This window comes from Alnus glutinosa, chromosome 12 (assembly GCF_958979055.1).
Source record: "Alnus glutinosa chromosome 12, dhAlnGlut1.1, whole genome shotgun sequence".
In the NCBI taxonomy this organism is placed as follows: Eukaryota; Viridiplantae; Streptophyta; class Magnoliopsida; order Fagales; family Betulaceae; genus Alnus; species Alnus glutinosa.
Genome location: NC_084897.1, coordinates 23225492 through 23247048, shown reverse-complemented (window position 1 = coordinate 23247048; position 21557 = coordinate 23225492). Strand labels below are relative to the sequence as shown.

The following is a 21557-nucleotide window of genomic DNA, read 5'->3' as shown; positions in this document are numbered from 1 at the left end:
CGGTAGGTCCCCGGGGGAAGATGCATCTTGGTTTTCCAAATATTCTTCATATTATTAACCCTAAAAATTAGGCTTAGTATATATATATATATATATATATATATATATATATATATATATATATATATATATATATATATATATATTTTAAATATCTATTATTGGAGAAGATTTATAAATATGATGCAGTAGTATAAAAATTAAAAGGTACTCTCCTCTAGATTTAATTAATATATACCTGATTTTTGGGTCCAAAACATTGAATGAAGTCAAAGAGATCGATGGCAACATTAAAGAAGGTGGGTTCATGACTTCATGTGGGGGTGCTACGCCAACAATTAGCATACCTACATCGTGGACTCCAACCATCTCTCCAATTTACTCTGCCTTTATTGCGAATATTAATATTCTCGAAATCTTTAGATTGTATTAAAAGAATGGACCACCAATATCGGTTGTGTTAAGCTAAATTCATTTCCTTTAAAAATCTTTAGATTGTGGAAGCCTTTGATCAACAATCAAGACTAAGTTGTATTTGCATATTTAGAAGGCACAATTTGTTATTGATTTTAATTAAGCACACACAATCTAAGCACTTAAATCCCTATATATTAACCTACCAAAACAAAACAGTTGGATTGCAACGCGGTTACTCCTGTTAGATTTGTATGGTGGCCGCCAAGCGAACACTCCTGTACGTGGAAATTTTTTTTTTAATATATATAAGTGGTGATTTAACGTGATATTAGAACCAAAATTTTGTGATTTCGTTGCTGAAAAAAGATAAAATAAGACAAGTACAAGAAAATGATCTCATTCGACGAATATGAGAAAAATCACTATTTGATAGACATACGACATACTTCCAGCAAAGTGAGGCAACGTTTTAGACAAAAGGGTAGCCCCACATTGGAATCCCATGTTTGATAGATTTTTCAAAAAGTTGTTTGTCATATTTGGACCTCCTTTTTTTTCTTTTTTTTCTTTCCAATCTCCCAACTTTAGTTTTCACCTCTGTTTTCGCGGGCTTCAACAAAACATGAATCGATTGAGCTTTTACACGCACTCGCTTGTTCTTTGTCTTGTTTGTTTGGTGTTATATATAGAGCTGCTTCCATGGTTGAATTTTATGCCCCAGCTAGAAGTTGTTCAATCATGAAGCAATGATCCATATATAGAGCTTTTAATTTGCTTCTTTCTTTCTATCTTATCCTTCGCATGGTTGATTCATTTTGTCTTTGTGGTTTAGACTTTTTATTGTTGGTGAGTGGAGTAGGTTGGGGTTAGGTAATAATCAATTATTCAGCTTATTAATTAACCTACTCAATAGTTACTCATGGCCTAGCCTACTCATAAAAGGGCAAAACCTAACCCCAAGAGAGCTCCCAAGAGAGATCTATGGCGGAAGATGGATAATTTAAGAAGCTTCCTGTCATCTTGTGCACATGCTGGTCCCTTTAACGCTAGCTTTCATCGATTTGAGCTCTATCTCTGACTAAACTCCGTTCACAGATGCTATTATCTGTGACAAAAATGTCACAAAATCATGTGGGAGATATAAATTTAATTATGATCAATAACTACATTACTTATCCGAAATTATCGCAAGTGGTATTGTTTAATGTTATCCACATGTGTTATTTATGGAATGGAGGAGGTTGACTACGAGTAATGCTAGATGTCATATCTATGTCCCTTTAAAAATGAGGTGATTTTTAAAATTACCGTTGGGCTTGTGATTGATCAAAATTGAATTTTGATCATATGACGATTTTAAAGGCCACATCATTTTTAGAGGAACACAAGAGGGATATGGGTGTGATATTTAGAATTACTCAGTTGACTACAATCCATTTATGAGAACTAGTACGATTATCTGTATGGGTCGGAGAAAGAGATTGGCTTAGGATCTTTATGTGTTTATGCAAAGGAGAAAGATCGACAAATAGATTAGAATCTTTTTAAATTATTTGTGAGACCACCTATGGGATCTACCTGACCAAATAAAAATTGGGCTGCGAAAACACTTATTCGGTTAGGTGGGTTTCATAAGCAGCTTATCACAATCATCTGCTTAGATTTTCTCAAATTCGGACAAGTAATTTGAGAGGATCCTAATTCACGATAAACTATCTCTCAATAAAGACGTAAAATATTTAATTAAAATGAAAGGTAATATATAGATTTAAAGTCAAGCACCAATTATTTCACAAACTTAAACTAATAAAAAAAATTAATTATTTAATTAATAATTTAATACTAAAAAATGTGTATAAATTAATCTGCAAAGTTAAGTATTATTTTATGATGCAAGACAAATTGTCTGAAAAAAGTTTCTAGATCAATTGGGCCGCGAAAAGTACAACTTTAATTTATTTATTTATTTTTAAAGAGGAACGTCAAGTAATAAACAAGTAATAAGAATAGTTTATAAATAAGAGTAAAGGAAATATTAAAAGTAGTTTGGAAGTAATTTCTATTTTCAATTTTTTTTTTTTTTTTTTTTTTTTTTTTTTTTGTTCAATTTCTTCTCCATATAAGATGTAGATATCATACGGATTGAGCATTCAGAACTATCAGAATAATATGTTTGAGTTTTTTTCCTTTGGATTTTGGGTCTTGCTCTTAATTTTTATTTGCTTCCATTGTGCTATGTCATTCTATATTTTAATACATTAGATTGATCATACATTAATACTTGTCCTTCGTATAGTGATGATAAAATAAAATAGGAGTAACATTATTTAAGAAAAATTTTGTTTTAACTATGGTTGGGGCCCCTATTTGAACAATTAAATAGCCTCTTCTTACATCTTCTTTACTGATAGAGATTTTTCATAATTTTACAACAAATGTAAGAACGCATCTATAAAGCAGAGCCTACTTGTCCAAACATGTTTGGACAATTCATCCCCCTACCTAGACAACTAGGCCCAATAAAAAATTGAGAGAACTTCGATCACTTAAGAGTATCGAACTTCTATCATTTTTTAAAGAAGGTACCTGAACTTCAAAACGTCTCAATTTAAGGTATTCATTTTTCGAAAAGTCTCAATTAGGGATCCTCCATTAAGATTTTCTGTTAAATCCTATCAAAATTTCTAAAATACCCTTCATTTTATGAAAAAAAAAAAAAAATTGTTAGGATTTAGGTGTCGGTTAGAATTTAACAAAATTTACAGAAATATACTTGAATCTTTGAAATTTTTTTATAGATTTTTCAAAGAAAATAAATACGTGAGTATTTTAAAAATTTTGATAGGATTTAACGAAAAATCTTAACGAATGACTTCTAATTGAAATTTTTTGAAAAATAAATATTTTAAATTGAGACGTTTTGAAATTAAGATACATTCTTTTAAAAGTGATAAAAATTCGGTACTATTAAGTAAAATTCTCTCTAACTAAATTTTTAAAAAATTAACAATTTTGAAAAAACAAATTATGAAGATTCCATATGCTTACAATTTTTCTTGGCTCGCGTCTCCTTAGACGGGAAATTGCATGGGACACGAATCCGAAATTAGAGGGCAAAAGATGCACCTACGGGTAGAAGATTCCCTCCAAAAAAAGACAACCATTGAATGTTGAAAGGTGAATGAATTTTGGGTACCCATAAGTCGGAGACAAACCCTAAACTAGAGAGTGCTGATCCCCACCAAAGATGGGACATGCCACGTCGGAGAAAGGATGTCATGCTCATGTCCCATGTAAAAGATGTATACTGCCCTCTTGGCTTGTCATATCAGAATCTAAAACCGACGTGGCATATTATTAGGCCCATACACACAAATTAATTTTATTTTTCCTTTTTTTAAACAAAAATTGGTGGTACAACAAACAGCACCAACCGGGACGTGGGCTTTGTCAGGATCCGCTTGAAATATATGCAACTGAGCAAGTTGCCTCCAAAATATGAATGGCTTCTCACACGTCCTTTTCTACAAGTTAATATTCACCCAACTCAAGATCGTAATGACCACAAATGCCCTTCGATAAATGCATGGTCACATTATATATTGTTCAATGGAAGGGCATTTCCGACATTATAGGGCAAGAGAATCCCCACTCGAAACGATTCAAAGGCTGAACCACCGAAAGGACACTCATCAGCGCTGTAAACAAACTGTCGTTTTGCATTGCATGTGCATCACATGCATAGGCTTAGCCAAAGTCTCATTTGTGGGTCTTACTATAAAGGGCCACAACACCTCCCAAAATCAGCAAATATCGAGCATTTAAGGCCGACAATTTTTGATATGATTTACGAATTTAATACGAACCTAACAATAAATTAGTAGGTTAAGATTATAAAATTTGATATGTTTAATTAAATAGATTGAGTTAGAGTTAACCTTTACAATCTTATATTTATATCTCGATATGATCTTGATATGATCTGAACCTGACATGCGACATTTAGAACTAACAATTTTTTACACAATCTGCAAACCCGACACAAAATCATCGAGTTAAAGGTTATTGAGACAAGAGTTACGAGCACTCAAGAGACGAGTTACAAGATGATAAATTAGATTTATTGTTTTTAATGTAGAAGTATAAGAGATTTGTAACATTCAAACAATTTCTTTATAAATAGAGTCTTGTATACAATCAAATAACCAAAGAAAATGTAACCAACCAACGACTTTGACGTGTGAATGTAAGTTATAGGTTAAATCACCTTAATTCTGTCTCTTTTTTTATTCCCAACTCTTTCCTAAATTATTAATTCTTACAAAGATTAAAAAAATTTACGTATTTAATTAAATAAATCAAGTTATTATTAATCTATATAATCTTAATACTAACGTCTTTTCACGTCAACCTAAATCCATTAATAGACCGAACTTGGGGAAGAGCTTTTGTCGCATTTATGCTTGGAGAATAGGCATTTGAAGGTCATATAATGGACCACCTTTTGGTTTATATAAAAGGAAAATATAAGTCATTGGTTCGAGCCACGCTTACACTTACTTCAAAAAAAGAAAAAGAGAGAGTCCCAAGTAGAGCCAGAATAGCAGAGGCAGAGCTTTCACTTTTCAGTTTCACTCTCAATCAGGGAAACCCCACAGTCTCGGTAATTGGAAGGCACTGGTTTCATCATTAATAAATATTTGCAAGCCACAGATGCATTTTTCATACATATACCCAACCCCCATTTGTGTGGTTTTCAAACACCTTAAAAAAGATCGACTCCCTCCTCTTGATGTGTACAGTGAAATAACACTCAATGCAGGCCCAGAACAGTAATAGATGTGCCATAAAAAGAGATCTCTCAGAGGAAGAAGCAGAGCAAAAGCAGCTAAGTACTACTACATGATAAAGACAAAGCTTATACGAAAAATACCCCCCCAATCCTACTGTACACAAAAACTTTGAAACATGTAGTTGGCAGCTTAAAGTTAGAGCAAACCCCCCAACCCCCCCCAAAAAAAAAAAAAAAAAATTAAATAAAAGATGGCTGAAAATAAAAGCTAACACAATCCATGGAATTTAGAACAAACACTCCATCTCCCACAAACTAAAAACACTTCAAATGCTTAGAAGATCAGGTGGTGGTGATTGAGGTGGCGGCTGATGGCTTTCTTTAGAGTCTATGGTTGTTGTGGTTGAGGAGTTAACGGCGGTGGCTGGCGATGGGGATGAATCTGTGATTGTATTATACGTTGTGTCTCCCTGTTTTGAGCTGGGCGATTTTGGAAGCTCTGTTAGAATTTGAACAACTTCTCGCATTGTTGGGCGCTCCACGGCCTGTTCTTCAACACACAGCATTGCAACGTAGAACACATGCATCACTTCATGAAGAGGAACTGAGGGGAGCCTTGGATCCAGAATTTTGAGGACTCCTTCCTTGTTTGAGTCTGTAATTTTCCGAACCCATTGGACTATGTCCACACCATCCCCGAATTCGCCGACCGGCTTCCTTCCTGTAATCAGTTCTAAGAGAACCACACCGAAGCTGTAGACATCACTCTTCTCATCGACCTTAAGAGTGTACGCATACTCTGCAGAAACAAACATCAATTTGCTTTTAATTAAAAACCAAGTGATCAAACATTTAATGCCACTGTTACTCAATGCAGGCCCAAAACATTGACATTATCAATTTATTTCAAGGTACTTGTCGTTGCCTTTGCACAAAAAGTCTCATCCATAAATGGGATGGAAGACTAATAGTTCACAGGGTTATATAGTCAAAACTCATATGAAAGGGACAAACCCCACAATCGCAATAATTCAAGCAATCAATATAAACCACAGTATGAGACAAAAATCAGTTCAAGATCATTGACATAATTAAGACTTTGAAACCAAAATTAGTACGTCTCAATGGAAACAAAATCCACAAAACAAAGACTTAAACAAGAAAAATCAAAAGAAAGATTCAAGCTTGGAATCATACCTGGAGCTATGTATCCATAGGAACCAGCAATTGCAGACATGCACTCGGAAGTGCCCGAATCCTGCAGAAACTTGGCAAGGCCAAAATCGGCAACATGGGCTTCAAAACTGGAGTCAAGCAGAATGTTGTTCGATTTCACGTCCCGATGGACGATCAACGGCGAGCAATCGTGGTGGAGATAGCAAAGACCCTTTGCAGCTTCGACGGCAATCTTGTACCTCGTATCCCAGTGCAAATGGCCCCCTTTCTTGCCATGAAGAACCTCGCCCAAGCTCCCGTTTGGCATGTACTCATAAACCAAAAGATTGGTCTCGTGGTTTGAGCAGAACCCCAATAGTCTCACAATGTGACGGTGCCTAATCTTCCCCAATGTCTGTATCTCCGCATTGAATCCATGGTCATGGGAAGACCCTCGGCTCATTGCCGGTAGCCTTTTCACGGCGACATGCTCACCATTGAGCATCGACCCTTTGTATACAATCCCAGCACCACCTTTGCCTATGATGTTGTCCTCCTTCAAGCAATCCAAGACATCATCGGCCGTGAAGTCCAGCCGTTGGAACGCGGTTAACTTCCAAGCCCGAGCCTCGCTGGCCTTCTTCAACGACCGGGCTTTGAGGATTGCCACGATGGCAAACGCAATCGAGAAAACAAGCAGTCCAGACACGAGCAAAAGCTTCAGAGAAGGCGATAGTCGGCCTTTCTGGTGCGCTGGGCGAGTGGCATTGGCAACCCCAACCTTGCAAGGCCCCAAATAAGGTCCGCAGAGATCAGGGTTGCCCTGAAACGACGTCGAGTTGAAGTAGCTGAATTGGCCAGTGCCAGGAACCAAACCAGAGAGGTTGTTGTAAGAAAAATCGACAGAGGTCAAGCTTTGCATAGATGCTATCGAAGCAGGAATGCTTCCAACTAGATGGTTTCTCGAGAGGTTCAGGTAGTTTAGGATTCTCATAGCGGTGATCTCGTTCGGAATCTCGCCGGCGAGCTCGTTTCGGCTAAGATCGACAAATGTCAAAAGCTTGCATTGGCTGATTTCTGGTGCAATGGGGCCCGAGAGTTTGTTGTGGCTGAAGTCTACATGCGAAAGCTGCTGTAACCTTCCGATTTGAGGGGGGATTGGACCTGAGAATCGGTTTCCGTCGAGATTAAGCTTCTGAACGCCAGAAAAGTTTCCGACACTTGGCGGTAACGCCCCGGAAAGCTGATTGTTGGAGAGAGTGATCTGGCCGAGACTCACCGAGATCGTATCCGTCTCCGGAAACCCTCCAGTGAGATAGTTGTCCTGCAGCTCCACTTGGGTGAGCATCGGCAACCCGAGAAGCCCTCTTGGTATCGACCCGTTTAGAAAGTTCTGCCCCATTCGGATCCGATTCAGTGACTGGCACTTCCCGAGTGACTCCGGTATCGGACCGAACAAGAAATTCCCCAGAGTAATCAGAGTTTGAAGCCGATTCCCGGAACACATATTGGGAGGAAGAGTTCCAGTCAGCTTGTTCGACGAAAGATCGAGAAGCTGAAGCTTCCCATTCTTTCCAAGCCCCTGAGGAATGCGTTCGGTGAAGTTGTTCTCCCACAGCTGCAAGACCTCAAGATCCGGCAAGTCTCCGATGAATTCAGGAATGGCGCCGTGAAGCTTGTTTCTGAACAAGTTCAGCAGCGTTAAGTTCTTCAGCTCTGCAAACGACACCGGAATCTCACCGGTGAGAATGTTATTCGACAAGTCCATGGATTTCAAGCTCACCAAGGTCCCGAGCTCGACCGTCAAAGACCCCGAGAGCCCATTCACTTGCAGAAACAGAGTGTCGAGCTTCTTAAGCTTCCCAATCTCCGGCGGTATCTCGCCGGATAGCTCACAGTTGGCGGCATCGAGCCGGACCAGTTCCGACAGGTTCCCGATCTCCGGTGGGATGCCACCCTGGTAGTTGTTGTAGTACCCAAGGTATAGCTCCCGGAGCTTCGTCAAGTTCCCGATCTCCGGCGGAATGGCGCCTTCGAGCTCGTTGCCGGAGACCGCCAAGTACTCGAGGAACCGCCATTTTCCGAACTGTGGCGGGATCCGACCGGAGAAGAAATTCCCGCCGAGATGCAAATGGCGGAGGTTGGGCATTTCCGTCACCGTCAACGGCAACTCGCCGCTCATATTATTGTTGTAGAGATCGAGGACCTGGAGGTTCTTGAGGAGCGAGAGCTTGGAAGGGAAGGTTTCGTTGAAGATATTGTTGGAGAGGTTGAGGAATCGGAGGACGGAGAGGGACGAGAGCTCGCCGGGGATGGGCCCGGAGAGCTGGTTGGCGGCGACGGAGAGGTTGGAGAGGAAGCGCAGGTGGCCGAGGTCCGGCGAGAGCGCGCCGGAGAGATTGAACCCAGAGAGGTCCAGGGCCGTCACGTGGCGACGGGAGGAGTCGCACGTGACATGCGCCCACGTGCAGTGGCTGGTGGTGGCGTTCCACGTGGCGAGCGCCGACTGAGGGTCATCGGTTATGGCGTACTTAACTGAGAGCAGCGCTTGGTACTCCGATACGCGCCCTGAGACGATGGGGTGGATTTGGAGGTGGAGCAAGAGGAAGAGCAATAGGAGAAGCTGCATCTCTTTTCGTTGATTTGGGTTGGGTTGGATTTTTGGAGAGGAAGAGGAGGGAAGGAAAGTAAAGGAGGGAGAGTGAGTGGTTTCAGTGTGCTGATGCAGTGAGGGGTTGAGAGGGGGTGAGTTTTATTCATAAAAATAGAAGAGGAAAAAAAAAAAAAAAAAAAAAAAGAAAAAGAAAAAGAAAAAGAGGGGGGTTCGTGTATTTGGCATTTTGGATGCTTATTGTTGTTTAGGCAGGTACCAGGTAAAAGAAATAGAGGTGAAAGGTAAAAGAAATTCCTGATTGCTTCTGTTTCGTTAAAATTTGCCTCCTACAACCCCAACACTTCTCCCCTTTACAAACAAACAAACAAATTCCTCGTTGCTTTCTTTGCTTGAATTTTATAACTCTTCCGTCCACCGCGGTAAAACACGGGTAACTTCTTTTTTTCCTTTTCTTTTCTGTTTTTAATTTTTTTTTTTTTTTTTTTTTTTTATTTTTTTTTTATAATAGATTGTTTTAAATTTTTTGGGTTCAGGGTGAAAGCAACGCTAGAGAGTGCTAAAGCGGGAGTTTTTTTAATTCTCTTTTTTTTTTTTTTTTTTTTTTTTTTTTTTTTTTTTTTATGCATTCTTTTAATACTTGAAAGAATCCATACGTTTCACGCAATATACATAAGAGGACAACTTTACTCATATAAATATTGAAAGGTGTATTCAATAGGAAAAAAAAAAAAAAAAGACCCGCAGTAAAGTACGTACCAATGTAATAAGTGTACAGCCAATCTGTTCACTAACGTGATTCGATTTTTTATTTATTTTTTTTCTTTTTCCTAAAATGATATTTGATCAGTAATTGTTGAGAAAGTTCGAATGATACAATAAGAAATGAATAAATAAAAATATTAAGAAGAACCAAAATATTTTTGGGTAAGAGAGAAATCATTCCCGTTCTGATCAACCAACCAACATTGAATTACCTTTATGACCATTCCTTTTATTTTATTTTATTTTTTATTTTTTTTGGGACGAATATGACTAATCTGTTTTTATTAGAACTTGCTTGAATGGGACTCTTAATGATTTTGGAAAAATTATACTTATATGTGGTGTTTCCAAAATAAAAATTTTGAAAAGAATTAGGCAATCATTATGCATTTAAAATTGTCTTACATATTATTATTTTTTGTTGATTAAAATATAATATAAAGTTTTAGAAGTTTTCTGCAACTAATGCTTTAACACTTGTTAGTCCTTAGGTTCTCTTCTTTTTCTAGTATTTCTCTATCTCTTAGTACTTTTTATCATTAAATACGTAGGATCTACATATAAATCCAACAATTTAATGATAAATTTGAAAAATATATGAATGGAGATGGATGAGAGGATATTGAGAGATGAAGGAATAACATTTTTTTTTTCTTGCATTAATCTGAACATCTTAGGGGGAAAATAATATAGAGCATTTTAATTCAGTTACACCGAATCCGTACTCCCTCGCCACTCACATTCCTCTTCTCCTCCTCTATGCTCAATCTCGCCCACCATTGTCGTTGAATCCATTAGCACTAACACCATCATCAACCATTGTTACACCCACCTTCACTTGCTCCTAGTATATCTTCGAAACAACGATGTCAAGGCTCGAAACGGCATCTCAAGCCACCAAAATAGTGCACTCTTTGATGACGTTCACCACGTACCCCAACTTCAACATTCTCAATCCTGTCGAACTGGATGTAGAGGAAGAGGATGATATTATGGACATCGGTGCCGGAAGAGTCCATCTCGTAGAATGGGAGAAGAGAGATGTGAGCAACGAGGGAACACAAAATCAATGCGGTCGGATTTAAATACTCTACATTATTTTTGTTAGGAATAAATTCCACTCAGTCCGGCCCAAGGAGAAGACAGTAGGACTCACAGGAAGTTCAATATCAAAATATAGACATTTAGCAGCTATTCTCATTAAATTAAGTATCAGTTATCCTAGTAGATCCGGATTATGACTCTATTCCAAGTTAAATTGAAGTAAAAGTCATCATCCGATTAGTAGTCATATCCCGATAGAATCGGCATAGGACTCAGGGTCCAATCAGATCAGAAGTCATATAAGAGATCAGATCAGAAGAATGATCAGATAAGAAGTCTAATAAATTATCAAAGTCCAATTAGAACTCTGACAACAGTTCTATATCAACAAGGAGCAAGAATCTTAATTTTGGTTTGACTCCACCTCTTTGCCTATAAATAGACCCATACCCCATATATAAGCTAAAACTTAATATTTTATGCATTGAACAGATTTTTTCCTTATAAGCTAATTTAGGCATTGAAGAGAACCCACGGAAGGTTTCCTGAAAGAACGTGCTGATTCATAGCATACCGAAAACTGAATCAACAATTTTAGACCCTCGAAATTCATTAGTTGATGTTCCAAAAGTTAGACCACAAATGGAAGGAAATGGAAGCTTAATTCAACAAGGTGAACTGCTCCCCAGCTCTTAGATTATTTTTCTAGAAGTTAGGCTTGGCCCTCTTTACTTATTAAGTGCAATTAATGTTGTAGTATCTTGAGGCTTAACGTTAAAAAAGAAATTCTTCAAACAAACAAAAAATGCTATCTTCCCTACAATGCTCTCATGCAAAGATTTCCTTTTTTGTATAAAGGCCCCATTGTTTCACTTGTATAAGAAGATTCTAGTCATTTTCCATCCTATCATCAGTAGAGTCAAAGATTCTTGAGGGGATTAAACTTGAAGCTACATAAATGTCTGGATGAAAAATTAGGATTGAAGTATTATGTATGCCTCGATCGGGTCTCCATGTTTGACTGTCATAATCAAGTTTGTTAGATTGTTCAAATAAAACTCACGTGATTTATCTCCATGATCGAGAGATATGCATTTGACATCACAAATACCTCTGCAAAATTCAGCTAATTATTAAGCCTCATACATATAAATTCAATGAGATTACCGTAACAATTAACTATTCACTTTAATTAACCCCATTCGCAAAATTTATAGAGAAATTTTTTACCATTAGAGCCTGAAATGAAGAACTGAAATATGTATTTAGAGTATGTAAAAATTAATTATTTTATTAAAAATGCCATAAGAATCACAAATGTCAGTTTAATAAACTTTTTCCCGCCAAATTGGACGAATACTTTCTCCTCCTTGAAAGCGCGTCAATAACATTTGATTATAAAAGCTTTAAACCAAACAAATTAAAGATTAAGCCAAGCCTTGGATCCCCTTTTACATCCCCTTCACCTCTTCTGTATTTCCTTTTCACGGTCAAACAGACTGTTTTCTAGTCTATTATGCGGAGATAACAGCTAAAAGACAAAACCTTAACAGTGATTTATCATCCTAACCGTCCCCTAAACACGTTTAAAACTGTGTTGATTAATGATGATCAAGCGGCCACCATTAGAAAAGGACCCACTACACTGTGGCACACACGGAATGGATGATATTAAGGGGACCAATAGCACCCTACCATTCACTCATTCAGTCAGCGTGACCGAACAAAGAAAAACAGAACATGAAAAAGAGGCATCATCACCAAAACTTCCCTACCCACTCTCCATTGTTTTGACACTTGAGGGAAGAGTGTTTTTTTTTTTCCACCATTTTTTCGGTGCACCGTAGAATCTTGAGGTAAGAAAAAAGAAAAAAGAAAAAAGAAAAAGAAAAAGATAATTCCTAATTATTAAACAGTAATAATTTTGTTGGGTTGGATAAAGCTGGTCAAACGATGTTGACTGACAATGGAGGGACACGAGACGTTGTTGTGTGTTTTCGTAGAACCCCATCTATCTGTCCCTTTACCCTTTTACAACTCGAATTATTACTGGAGGCCCATTGCGAAATTACGGATCTAGCCTCCGAATATGTTTGAATTACATTTCCTATGACCTGACCCCTGTACCGGCTCAAACAGGTCACACAGTGAGTCAGTGACCCAGGTGACCCACGAAGAGGCAAGCTATGGTGGTCCCGAAATAGTCAGTGAACAGTAGCTGGAGGAGCTGCTTTGTTTCCTGGACGACGAAAATGACCAAACACTCCTTCTATGATTCGATGCGTTGAGAATTCGATGTCATACGATATATTTAAGACCGACAATTTTTTACACGATTTATAAATTCGACACAAACCTAATAAATAATTAAGAAGATTCAACACCAACAAATATGAATTAACAATCCTAAACGAGAGCCCTAACGCACTTCACCTCATGGGCGCTGTGTCGTTTTCGAGGTAAATAAAAACATCGCATGTGTAATTGTCAATTTGGAAGGAAGAATCCAGCTAGCAGGTCTTTATCTGGGTCACTTTTGGCCGGTTCAACAACGTTGATGGCCGGAGAACTGAGAGCCAATGATTACCCCTGTTATCCCTAAACCTAGACCTTTTCTGTATTAAGGATTAATGGTGATAAATGAAGAATCCAGCTAGCAAGTCTACATATATATATATATATATATATGCATCACTTTCGGGCTATTCACCCACCGTTAATAGGGACCGTACACAAAGGCAAATGAGCTTGGGGCACGCCTGTACGTACGTGGTCACTACTTGCTTAATCCTGAGCCTGATCTCAATTAAGGTCCAAGGACACTGAAGACTTCGAAGCACAACCTTGTTGGATTTGTAAAAAAATACAAAATAGTGGATACTTAAAAAAGATTTATATGCAATCAATTCACCCCTTTTTTGACAAAATAGTAGGCTAACTTGCTGACCAAACGTCAAATTCGGCCTCCTATTTGGAACAAACAAACGTGATTTGGAAGTGTTTTTCTACTTTAGTTTGAAAAATAATTTCCATGTTATATAAAAAGATTTAAAATAAAATACTCTTTTTTTTTTGGTGGTTTATTAATGTCTTTATCTTGATAAACAGAAATTAAGCTTGTTATGTTTGTTATAATTTCTGTTTTTTCTTTTTGTTGTCTTCTATTTTTCTCTTATCAAAAATAAAAATTAACAACCAACCAAATACAAAATACCCATAAAAAGTTAAAAACAATAAATCAATTATACAACGTCAGAACAATTTTTTCAAACAAAAAAACATGATCTAATCATCTGTTTTTTTTTTTATTATTAATTTTATTTATAGGGTGTACGTCCAAATTACTGGCTAGTTCCTGAGGAAATGAGAAAAAGCCATCCCAAATGTAGGATTGGACCAAATTTACTATCCTGGGTCCACATTTTTGGGATTGTTAGGCCGATAGCATTAGAAATTTGTAGAATATTGAGTAGGAGGAGATGGTTTTGGTTGGAAGAAGGTTTTTCTTTGTTTTGTTTTGTTTTTGTTTTACTGGGAGTGCGAGTGGGTGGAGACAGATTGGCTGGTTGTATCTACTTTAGAGATTTTTTTTTTTTTTCTTTCAAACCAGTTAACTTGGAACTAGAAAAACATTGGGCTATGTTAAGAAAGCCCTGAGCCCAAAGCTCCACCACCCCCAGAAAACACGTTGTAGGAATTACTATTTTAAAGCCTTGGGTGGTGTTCCTTTTGTCCCCTCATCATCTTTTGGGCTCTCTTTTTCTTTCTTTCAAAATTCAGTTCAGAAGATAGAGTTCCTTCTCCTATAAAGCCTTCACCTTCTTTACATTGAAAACCTCCATCACTTGGCCATGAAAAACAAAACAACACAAAACAAAACAAAACAAAAAACACCCCATCAGAAGTGGAGACCGACCAAATGGGAGTAAATACTCTTCGGTGTTAATGCTCATAAATATCTTTCATATTTTTGGTCATCTAAACTGAAGATGTTGCAGCAATTCCTACATCAAATCTTGAGCTACGTATGAGCTCGGTTGCTCTGGAGCGTGCTTCCCCATGTTGGGGTGTTGCATACAAATGGTTCCAAACGTGAGCCAAAAAAAATAAATTTGTCATCATTTTTCATACAAAACACATTACTCCTGACTAGGGTTGTTAAATAGGCTTGGGTTCAGTTTGGATAGATTTGTCCTTGTCTCGGTTCGTTTAATAATAAATCAACTTTAAACATAAATTTATGTTCGATTATTAAACGAAACATACTTACATATACTTGGCTAGGCTTGATTAATGATCGTGAACATAATTCGTATAAGTTTGGCTCGACTTATTAGCTCGCATATATATTAAACCAATTTATTAAATCCTACAATTTTTCATTAAATACTTATTCCAAAAGCTTAAGCCCATAAAAATAGATGAATTTAATCATTTAATTATATTCTAACACTATTTTAATAGGTGAAACTTAACACTTGAAATATTTAATTGAAATGCGAGATGAATTGATCGAGTCAGGGTTCGAACTTACGACCTCTGCTCTGATACTATATATGTTAAAACATCATTTACCTCAAAAACTTAATCTAATAAGAAGAGATGAATGTAATCATTTAATTTATATTATAACAATATTTAGTACATATATTGACATACTAAATATAATAGCTATAGTTTTAGAAAACTCAATTACATTTGAGTCATCTTCTTCCAGAAGTGATATCGATCCGCGGGGTTAATGGGGCCTGCATGAGGGTGTAGAGGAAGAAAATGGTGAGAGGATGATTACGTGAAAGGATGATTACAAGCACTAAGGCATCAAAGCCTGCAATGCCCTTTTCTTTTGTCTCATCTTTACATTGGCTAACGAGAATCAAATTAAATAAATATGTCCAATTCCACACAAGCACAAAGCATTTGTTAATAACACAAATCTCTTTCCCCATGCATGCCCACAGACACGTTTACATCAATGCATGCATGCCCACTTCTTCATTGTCATGGCATGGAAGAAGAAAAAACAGTTATCATTTCCATAGGAATACAAAAATGTTGCACAGTAATTGGAGTAAACCATTTCTCCCAACATGATAATGTGATTTAAAAAGTGATTGATAAATTGGCAATTCTTTTATGCTCTTTTGTTTTGTAAAAAAGTTATTTCGTAGCTTTTTACTAGAGTTTTGTTCCAACGGGCCCCTGTTTGGAGAATTGATGTGTGATGTGCCAAGATTAATGGGTGTCTGCCCATCAGTTTACGTTTTATATAATGAATATAATTACAAAAATAATGTTACTTTTTACATTTATTGATCGCATTTATTTAATAGACAAAAATTTCTTAAAAACTAGTTTATATAAGATTTATATGTACCCATTCACATGTGAGAAATACATATTGTTTTAATAGCATATAATTCTCATATGTTTTTTTAATAGTATTAATAAAAAAATATATCACTCTTATATATGGATTGTATGAAATTTCCAACAAACTAGTTTTTAAGAATTTTTTTCCATTTTATATCGATTAACGTGACTGGTTTTAAATAACTTCTCATGGCAGTGTTAAATCACTATTTTTCTTAAATGCTTAAGGTAATAAGAAGATGTAAATTTATTCACTTAATCAATACTTTAACACTGTCCCCTCATTTGTGAGCTTACTCAAACTACATTTTAATAAGTGAGACCCAAACGTGGAATTAATATTTAATTGAAATGAGGTAAATGACGAAGTCAAGGTTTGAACTCAAAATCATTAGTTCTGATACCATGTTAACGCACTACTTTTCTTAAAACCTTAAGCTAATAGGAATATATAAATTTAATTACTTAATCAATACTTTAACGATTAATTACTTAAAAAAAAAATAAAAAATCACTTAAATCACGTTATGTCAACCTGTTAATATAAAGGCCCGAACCAGGACCATACACGGACCTCTATAAAGACCATCTACCTTTTAATCTTATCTTTCTCCTTTTCAAATTATTCTTCCGCATATTATTTTTATTTTATCATTAAAAAATATGCTCGACCTTGGGCCTTGGCCAACAAAATGGAGAAAGTATGGAAACTGTTTTTGAACAAAACATTTTAGTCTCATTTATCAGAGAATTAATCCCAAAACTTTAAGAGATGTTATAATATTAATTAAATAATTAAATTTATTTATTGTTACCTGTTTAAAATTTTAAGATAAGTGATTATTAATTTAAAGAATCACTTGCATGCATCCTCAAACGTTCATTTAGGGTCATATCATCTTAAATTTTCGCTATAACATACATATCATTCATATATTTAACCAAGGACCTTTGTCCTTCCTCCCCCACTCCTTAGCCCTATGGCCCCTATATATTGCTCAGAAAAAAAAAAATAACGAAGGACCTTTGACTTTTTTTATTCAAATTAAGAGCATGGAACTTTGACCTTTGCCCGTATTACATGCATGACCTGAGCCACACCCTAATCTTCTTTCAATTTTTTTTTTTTTTCGATGAATCAAACCTTATTTTTCATTATCTTCTCTCTCTCTCTCTAACCATTAATTAGTATTCTCTAATTAAGCGATCTTGATAAAATATGTTAGGTTACCATTTAACTTAAATACAAGTCTCAAACCATTAGTGTTCTTTAAGCGATCTTGATAAAATACGTTAGGATACCATTTAACTTAAATATAAGTTAATGGGTTTTGGCCACAATATTCTATTCACTAATTTGTAACTTAATTTTCTTGATATCAGTTGGCATGGGATTCCATTACACTTGAATTTCCAACAGTCTTTCACACATGCAAGCCTCGATAATCCATTTTTGTTTCCGTTGTGAATTAGTTCCATCATAAGTAAAACTCAAACATGGGTACGTATGGGGGTTGATTTTCTTCTTCTGGTTCTTTTCATGGGCCTAAGTCTTCCTTCTAAATTTTTTAAAAAATAAATCCGAAGGAAAATGTCGTACTCAAAGACTCAGAGTGATCAACAAGACAGCCTTTTGGGTTTCGAAGTATGTTTTTCTCTCTTTCTTTACTTATTATTATGGCAACTTATTATTATTTAATACGGCTGCCATAATAATAAGCTTCCTCGTAGCAAGAAGATCGAAGACTGGGGGTTCGGCTTAAAATTTTAATTAGTTGGACGTTATCTTTAATTATTCATAATAATTATCATCATATACACTACTGTCACACTATACTTTAAACTAACAGATGTTATATATAGTTTATGATATTGTTCTTGTGCGATAATTAGGATTCTGTGAGAAGAACGACTGAAAATGATGTGGAGATTTCATTTTGTTTTTCAGTAGAAGCTTCTGAAGAAGAAAATAATTGTTTTGTGCTGGAATGATTGGATAAGTTTTCAATTTTCGGCTGTTTAGGAGAAATGGCCTAAAATTTTAAGCCAGACGCAGTCACCCATGCAGTGACTCATCTCTGATGTCATAGACTCATAGCGCCCTATATATATAGTTGCCTTGCATACCCAAAAGGCTAAAACTACCCCCCACTAGGCTTTGCTAATTGCTTGACGAAGAAACACTTCTCACTCACATGAAAGCCACTATACAATGCTTGCAGTTGCAGCAATCAAAGGCTGTGGCCTGTGGTCCATGATCGACCGTATATATGCATGGGAAGGCTTGGGTCATGGTGGGGACAAAAAACTTAGCCACGTTCCATGACACCATTAGCGTGGGCCTACTGGCAATTGGATTTGTCTCTTCTTTCTATATTCAAGAAGCTGATAAGGAAAACTCTAGAGAGGATTGGACATGCAAGAATCGGAGCACAAGAGCTATTAAATATGGTCTGAATTTGCCAGACATCATTTTAGGTTTTATTGAGTGGCATTGTCTTTATGTCTGTCTTCATATCATGTGGGGAGCTTCCATGACGAAGCTTACTGAATCCTTTCTCTGCTGTTTCTAGGCGTTGGGCAATGCTCCATTGTGGGGGTAATCGACAAAAGAACAAGAGGGTGTTTAGCATATCTATCGTTGCCTATATATATAGCTCAAGTCCTTATCATCTTTGTCTTTCTTGTTAGCGTTTTCTCGAATGGGCTCAGAGGATTCACAATATTCCCAAAGTCGTGATACTGGAGATTACTATTTGCTTCTTAGAGAAATGCAAGTACTCTGAGTGAGACTTTGACGCTCTACCCTTCACATTGGCTCTATCTTGGTGGCCGGGAAAACCATATATATTTTCTCGAAGAATCCAACATAATAATATATATAGAGCCAAGAGAGTTGCAGTGTGTTTAAAAAGAAGTTCGAGGATACTGTCAGCTATCGATACAGCAAATTCACATGTCGCTTCAAGTGTAGAAGTAACTTTTAATCAAGTGTGCTCGGGCAGGTAGCTATTAGATTTATTAAATATAAATAAATTAAGAATATTTGTTTTGGGTATTTCAAATGATTGGAAAGATTTATACATCTTTTATTTGAAATCCAAAATTATGGAGGGAATGGAAGGAGAAAAGTTCATTCGCTATCCTCTTCGCTTTAACAATAACTTGAAGGGATGGAGAATAGGGTAACAACGCTTGCGTTATGCCGTTACACGACACGCACACAGGCAATGGACACAAAACTCGAGAGCTTTAGTCAATAACCGGTTTTAACAATTATATATATCCATTACAACCGGTAACCTGGTATATATGTATATATAATAAAATAATAAAAAAAATTATAGTTAAGGCAAATAAGTGAATTTTCTCGTTTTCGAGCTTGCTTCAAAAATTCACTCTTATAGCCCAGTTCCTCTGGGCCCAAATAGCTTAACCCAGTAAAGTTTACAGTAAAGTGTAATATTTACAGATTTTTTTTTTTTTTTTTTTTTCTTCTATGCCATGATATGAGCTTATAATAAGCATGGTCTTATGATAAATGATTTATCTCAGGGAAAAGGGTACGTTTTACAAATTCTAGTTTTATGAAAGTCAAATTTACGAGAAATGTTTGATGTTTTTAGTAAAGTGTAAATCATTTACGAAGTGGATTTGCATTGTGTAAATAGTAATTTCCGAAACTAATAAGCTTAAAGGAGTTTTTATGGGAGAGAAGGGACAGAAACGAGGACGTATACTGTTCTCTTTGTTTGGAAGCTGTTAAAGGCTTAAAGCCCAAGCTTATGCGTTTTGAGCCCATGGGCTAAGTCACGCTTTCGGGTTCTCGATTGTGGGCCTTGGTAGTCAACAAGCCGGGTAGAATGTCATGATTCCTGCGCCACTACCAGCATGCTAGCCTAACTATCCGATGGGCCGGGTATGAGGTCTCAAGAAATGTGCCTCTTTCTTGTTCTTCTAAAATGCACGAGAATTGCATTGTTTTTAAGAACACATATCAATTTATTTAATACATTGAATTAAAAGAATTTTCTTCAGTCCAATTTGAATAAAAACTTATATATCCTTCTTTTAATGCTTACGTTCTTCAGTTACATCTTAATTGACATAGCGGAAGGGGTAAAAGGTAAATGAAAAGTTGTGTTTTCAGTTCACATATCAACACACACATCATCAAATATGAAAAATTAAGTGAATTATTGTTGATGTAAAAAACTGAATCTTTGAGTAAAACACTCATAACAATACACAAAAGTCTAAGAAAGGCAAGATAATTTTTTATAGATGGAAACTAGAGAAAATAAGGAAAATTCTAATGCTAGAAATAATCTAAAGTTGGAAACCTAAGAAAGTTGTAACTTGTAAGGCTAGAAATATACGAGGGAATAAAAGGAAATCATATTTCATAGTTGCTGTCGGGTTTTTTCTTCGGTTCTTAGTTGAGGGGGGAGGGCGCTTGGCCCCCGAGTTCCTGTTGTGGTTTTCGTCTTTGTTTTCGTTATTTGTTTTTCTATCATTGTTGTTTTGGCCCGGCACTGACATGTGGGTTGTTGGCTTTCTTCTCTCTCGATGGTGCTTTGTGAAATCAAGAGGTGAAGATATTTTTTTTGAATCCTTATGAGGATTTGAAGTTTGAGGGTTTCAATCTACTGGTGGATTAATTTGGGTAAGGTGCCAAGCTCAGTTTTCAAGCCCTTTTTTAAAGCTAGATCTATGATTCCCCGTCAATCTCTACATGTCACGCCCCCCCCCCCCCTCCCCCCCCCTCAGGGTGTTCGTCGTCGTCCTACGCCTTTGTCGCAACCAGGCGTGTTTTTCTTGGCTGTCCGTACACTGGAGAGTGGTGTTCACACGCCAGCAAGTGCTCCTCTCTCGTTGACACGTGATGGCTCTTCATCTCCTCTAGTTTGTAGTTGGTAGATCCAGATGAGTTTTTGGTGATTTTCCTGATGGAAAGTGGTCTTCTTGTGAGGGCACGTGGTATACACGCGTCGTCTTTGGCGACTCCTTATGCTCTTTGCCGGCCAGTGTCGTTTTATTGGTGTTTTGGGTTTTAGTTATGTTTTGTTGTTTACCCCAACAGTCTGCCATGATAGATTTTAGATCTAAACTGTAATAGTTGTTTTTAGATCAGAACTTGCACTCTCTTATCTTTTTAGTGGAACTCATATATAAAGAGAGGTCTTATTATTTGTCCATCTGCTAAGGCAGTTGTTCCACAAGTCAGGATTTAGTCATGGACTTTGTTTTTAGGAATCATTATATCCCTAATTTCTGCGACTGGCCCTATAATGAAAGTTTTTCATTGTTCAAAAAAAAGAAAACTTCCAAATTAGCTATTGATGTTGCACTTGCTGTTAAAATATTGATTAAATAATTAAATTTATCTATTTTTAGCAG

At 36.6% G+C, this 21557-nt stretch overlaps 1 protein-coding gene across 1 annotated transcript; it reads right to left on the bottom strand.

Moving 5' to 3' along the window:
* Positions 1-5081: 5081 nt before the first annotated feature.
* On the bottom strand, positions 5082-9105 carry LOC133883115 (leucine-rich repeat receptor-like serine/threonine-protein kinase BAM1). Its single transcript, XM_062322328.1, has 2 exons — positions 6407-9105; positions 5082-6008 (listed from the first exon to the last, which is right to left on the bottom strand). Exons 1-2 carry the CDS (start codon positions 8991-8993, stop codon positions 5536-5538), a joined length of 3060 nt encoding a protein of 1019 aa, XP_062178312.1. The 5' UTR covers positions 8994-9105; the 3' UTR covers positions 5082-5535.
* Between the last annotated feature and the right edge of the window lie 12452 nt (positions 9106-21557).

Excerpts from the sequence above, each read along its gene's own strand:
- LOC133883115 (XM_062322328.1), bottom strand. The coding sequence starts at position 8,993 with ATGCAGCTTCTCCTATTGCTCTTCCTCTTGCTCCACCTCCAAATCCAC. Across the intron at positions 6,009-6,406 it reads CTATGGATACATAGCTCCAG|AGTATGCGTACACTCTTAAG; the intron begins GTATGATTCCAA and ends TTGTTTCTGCAG.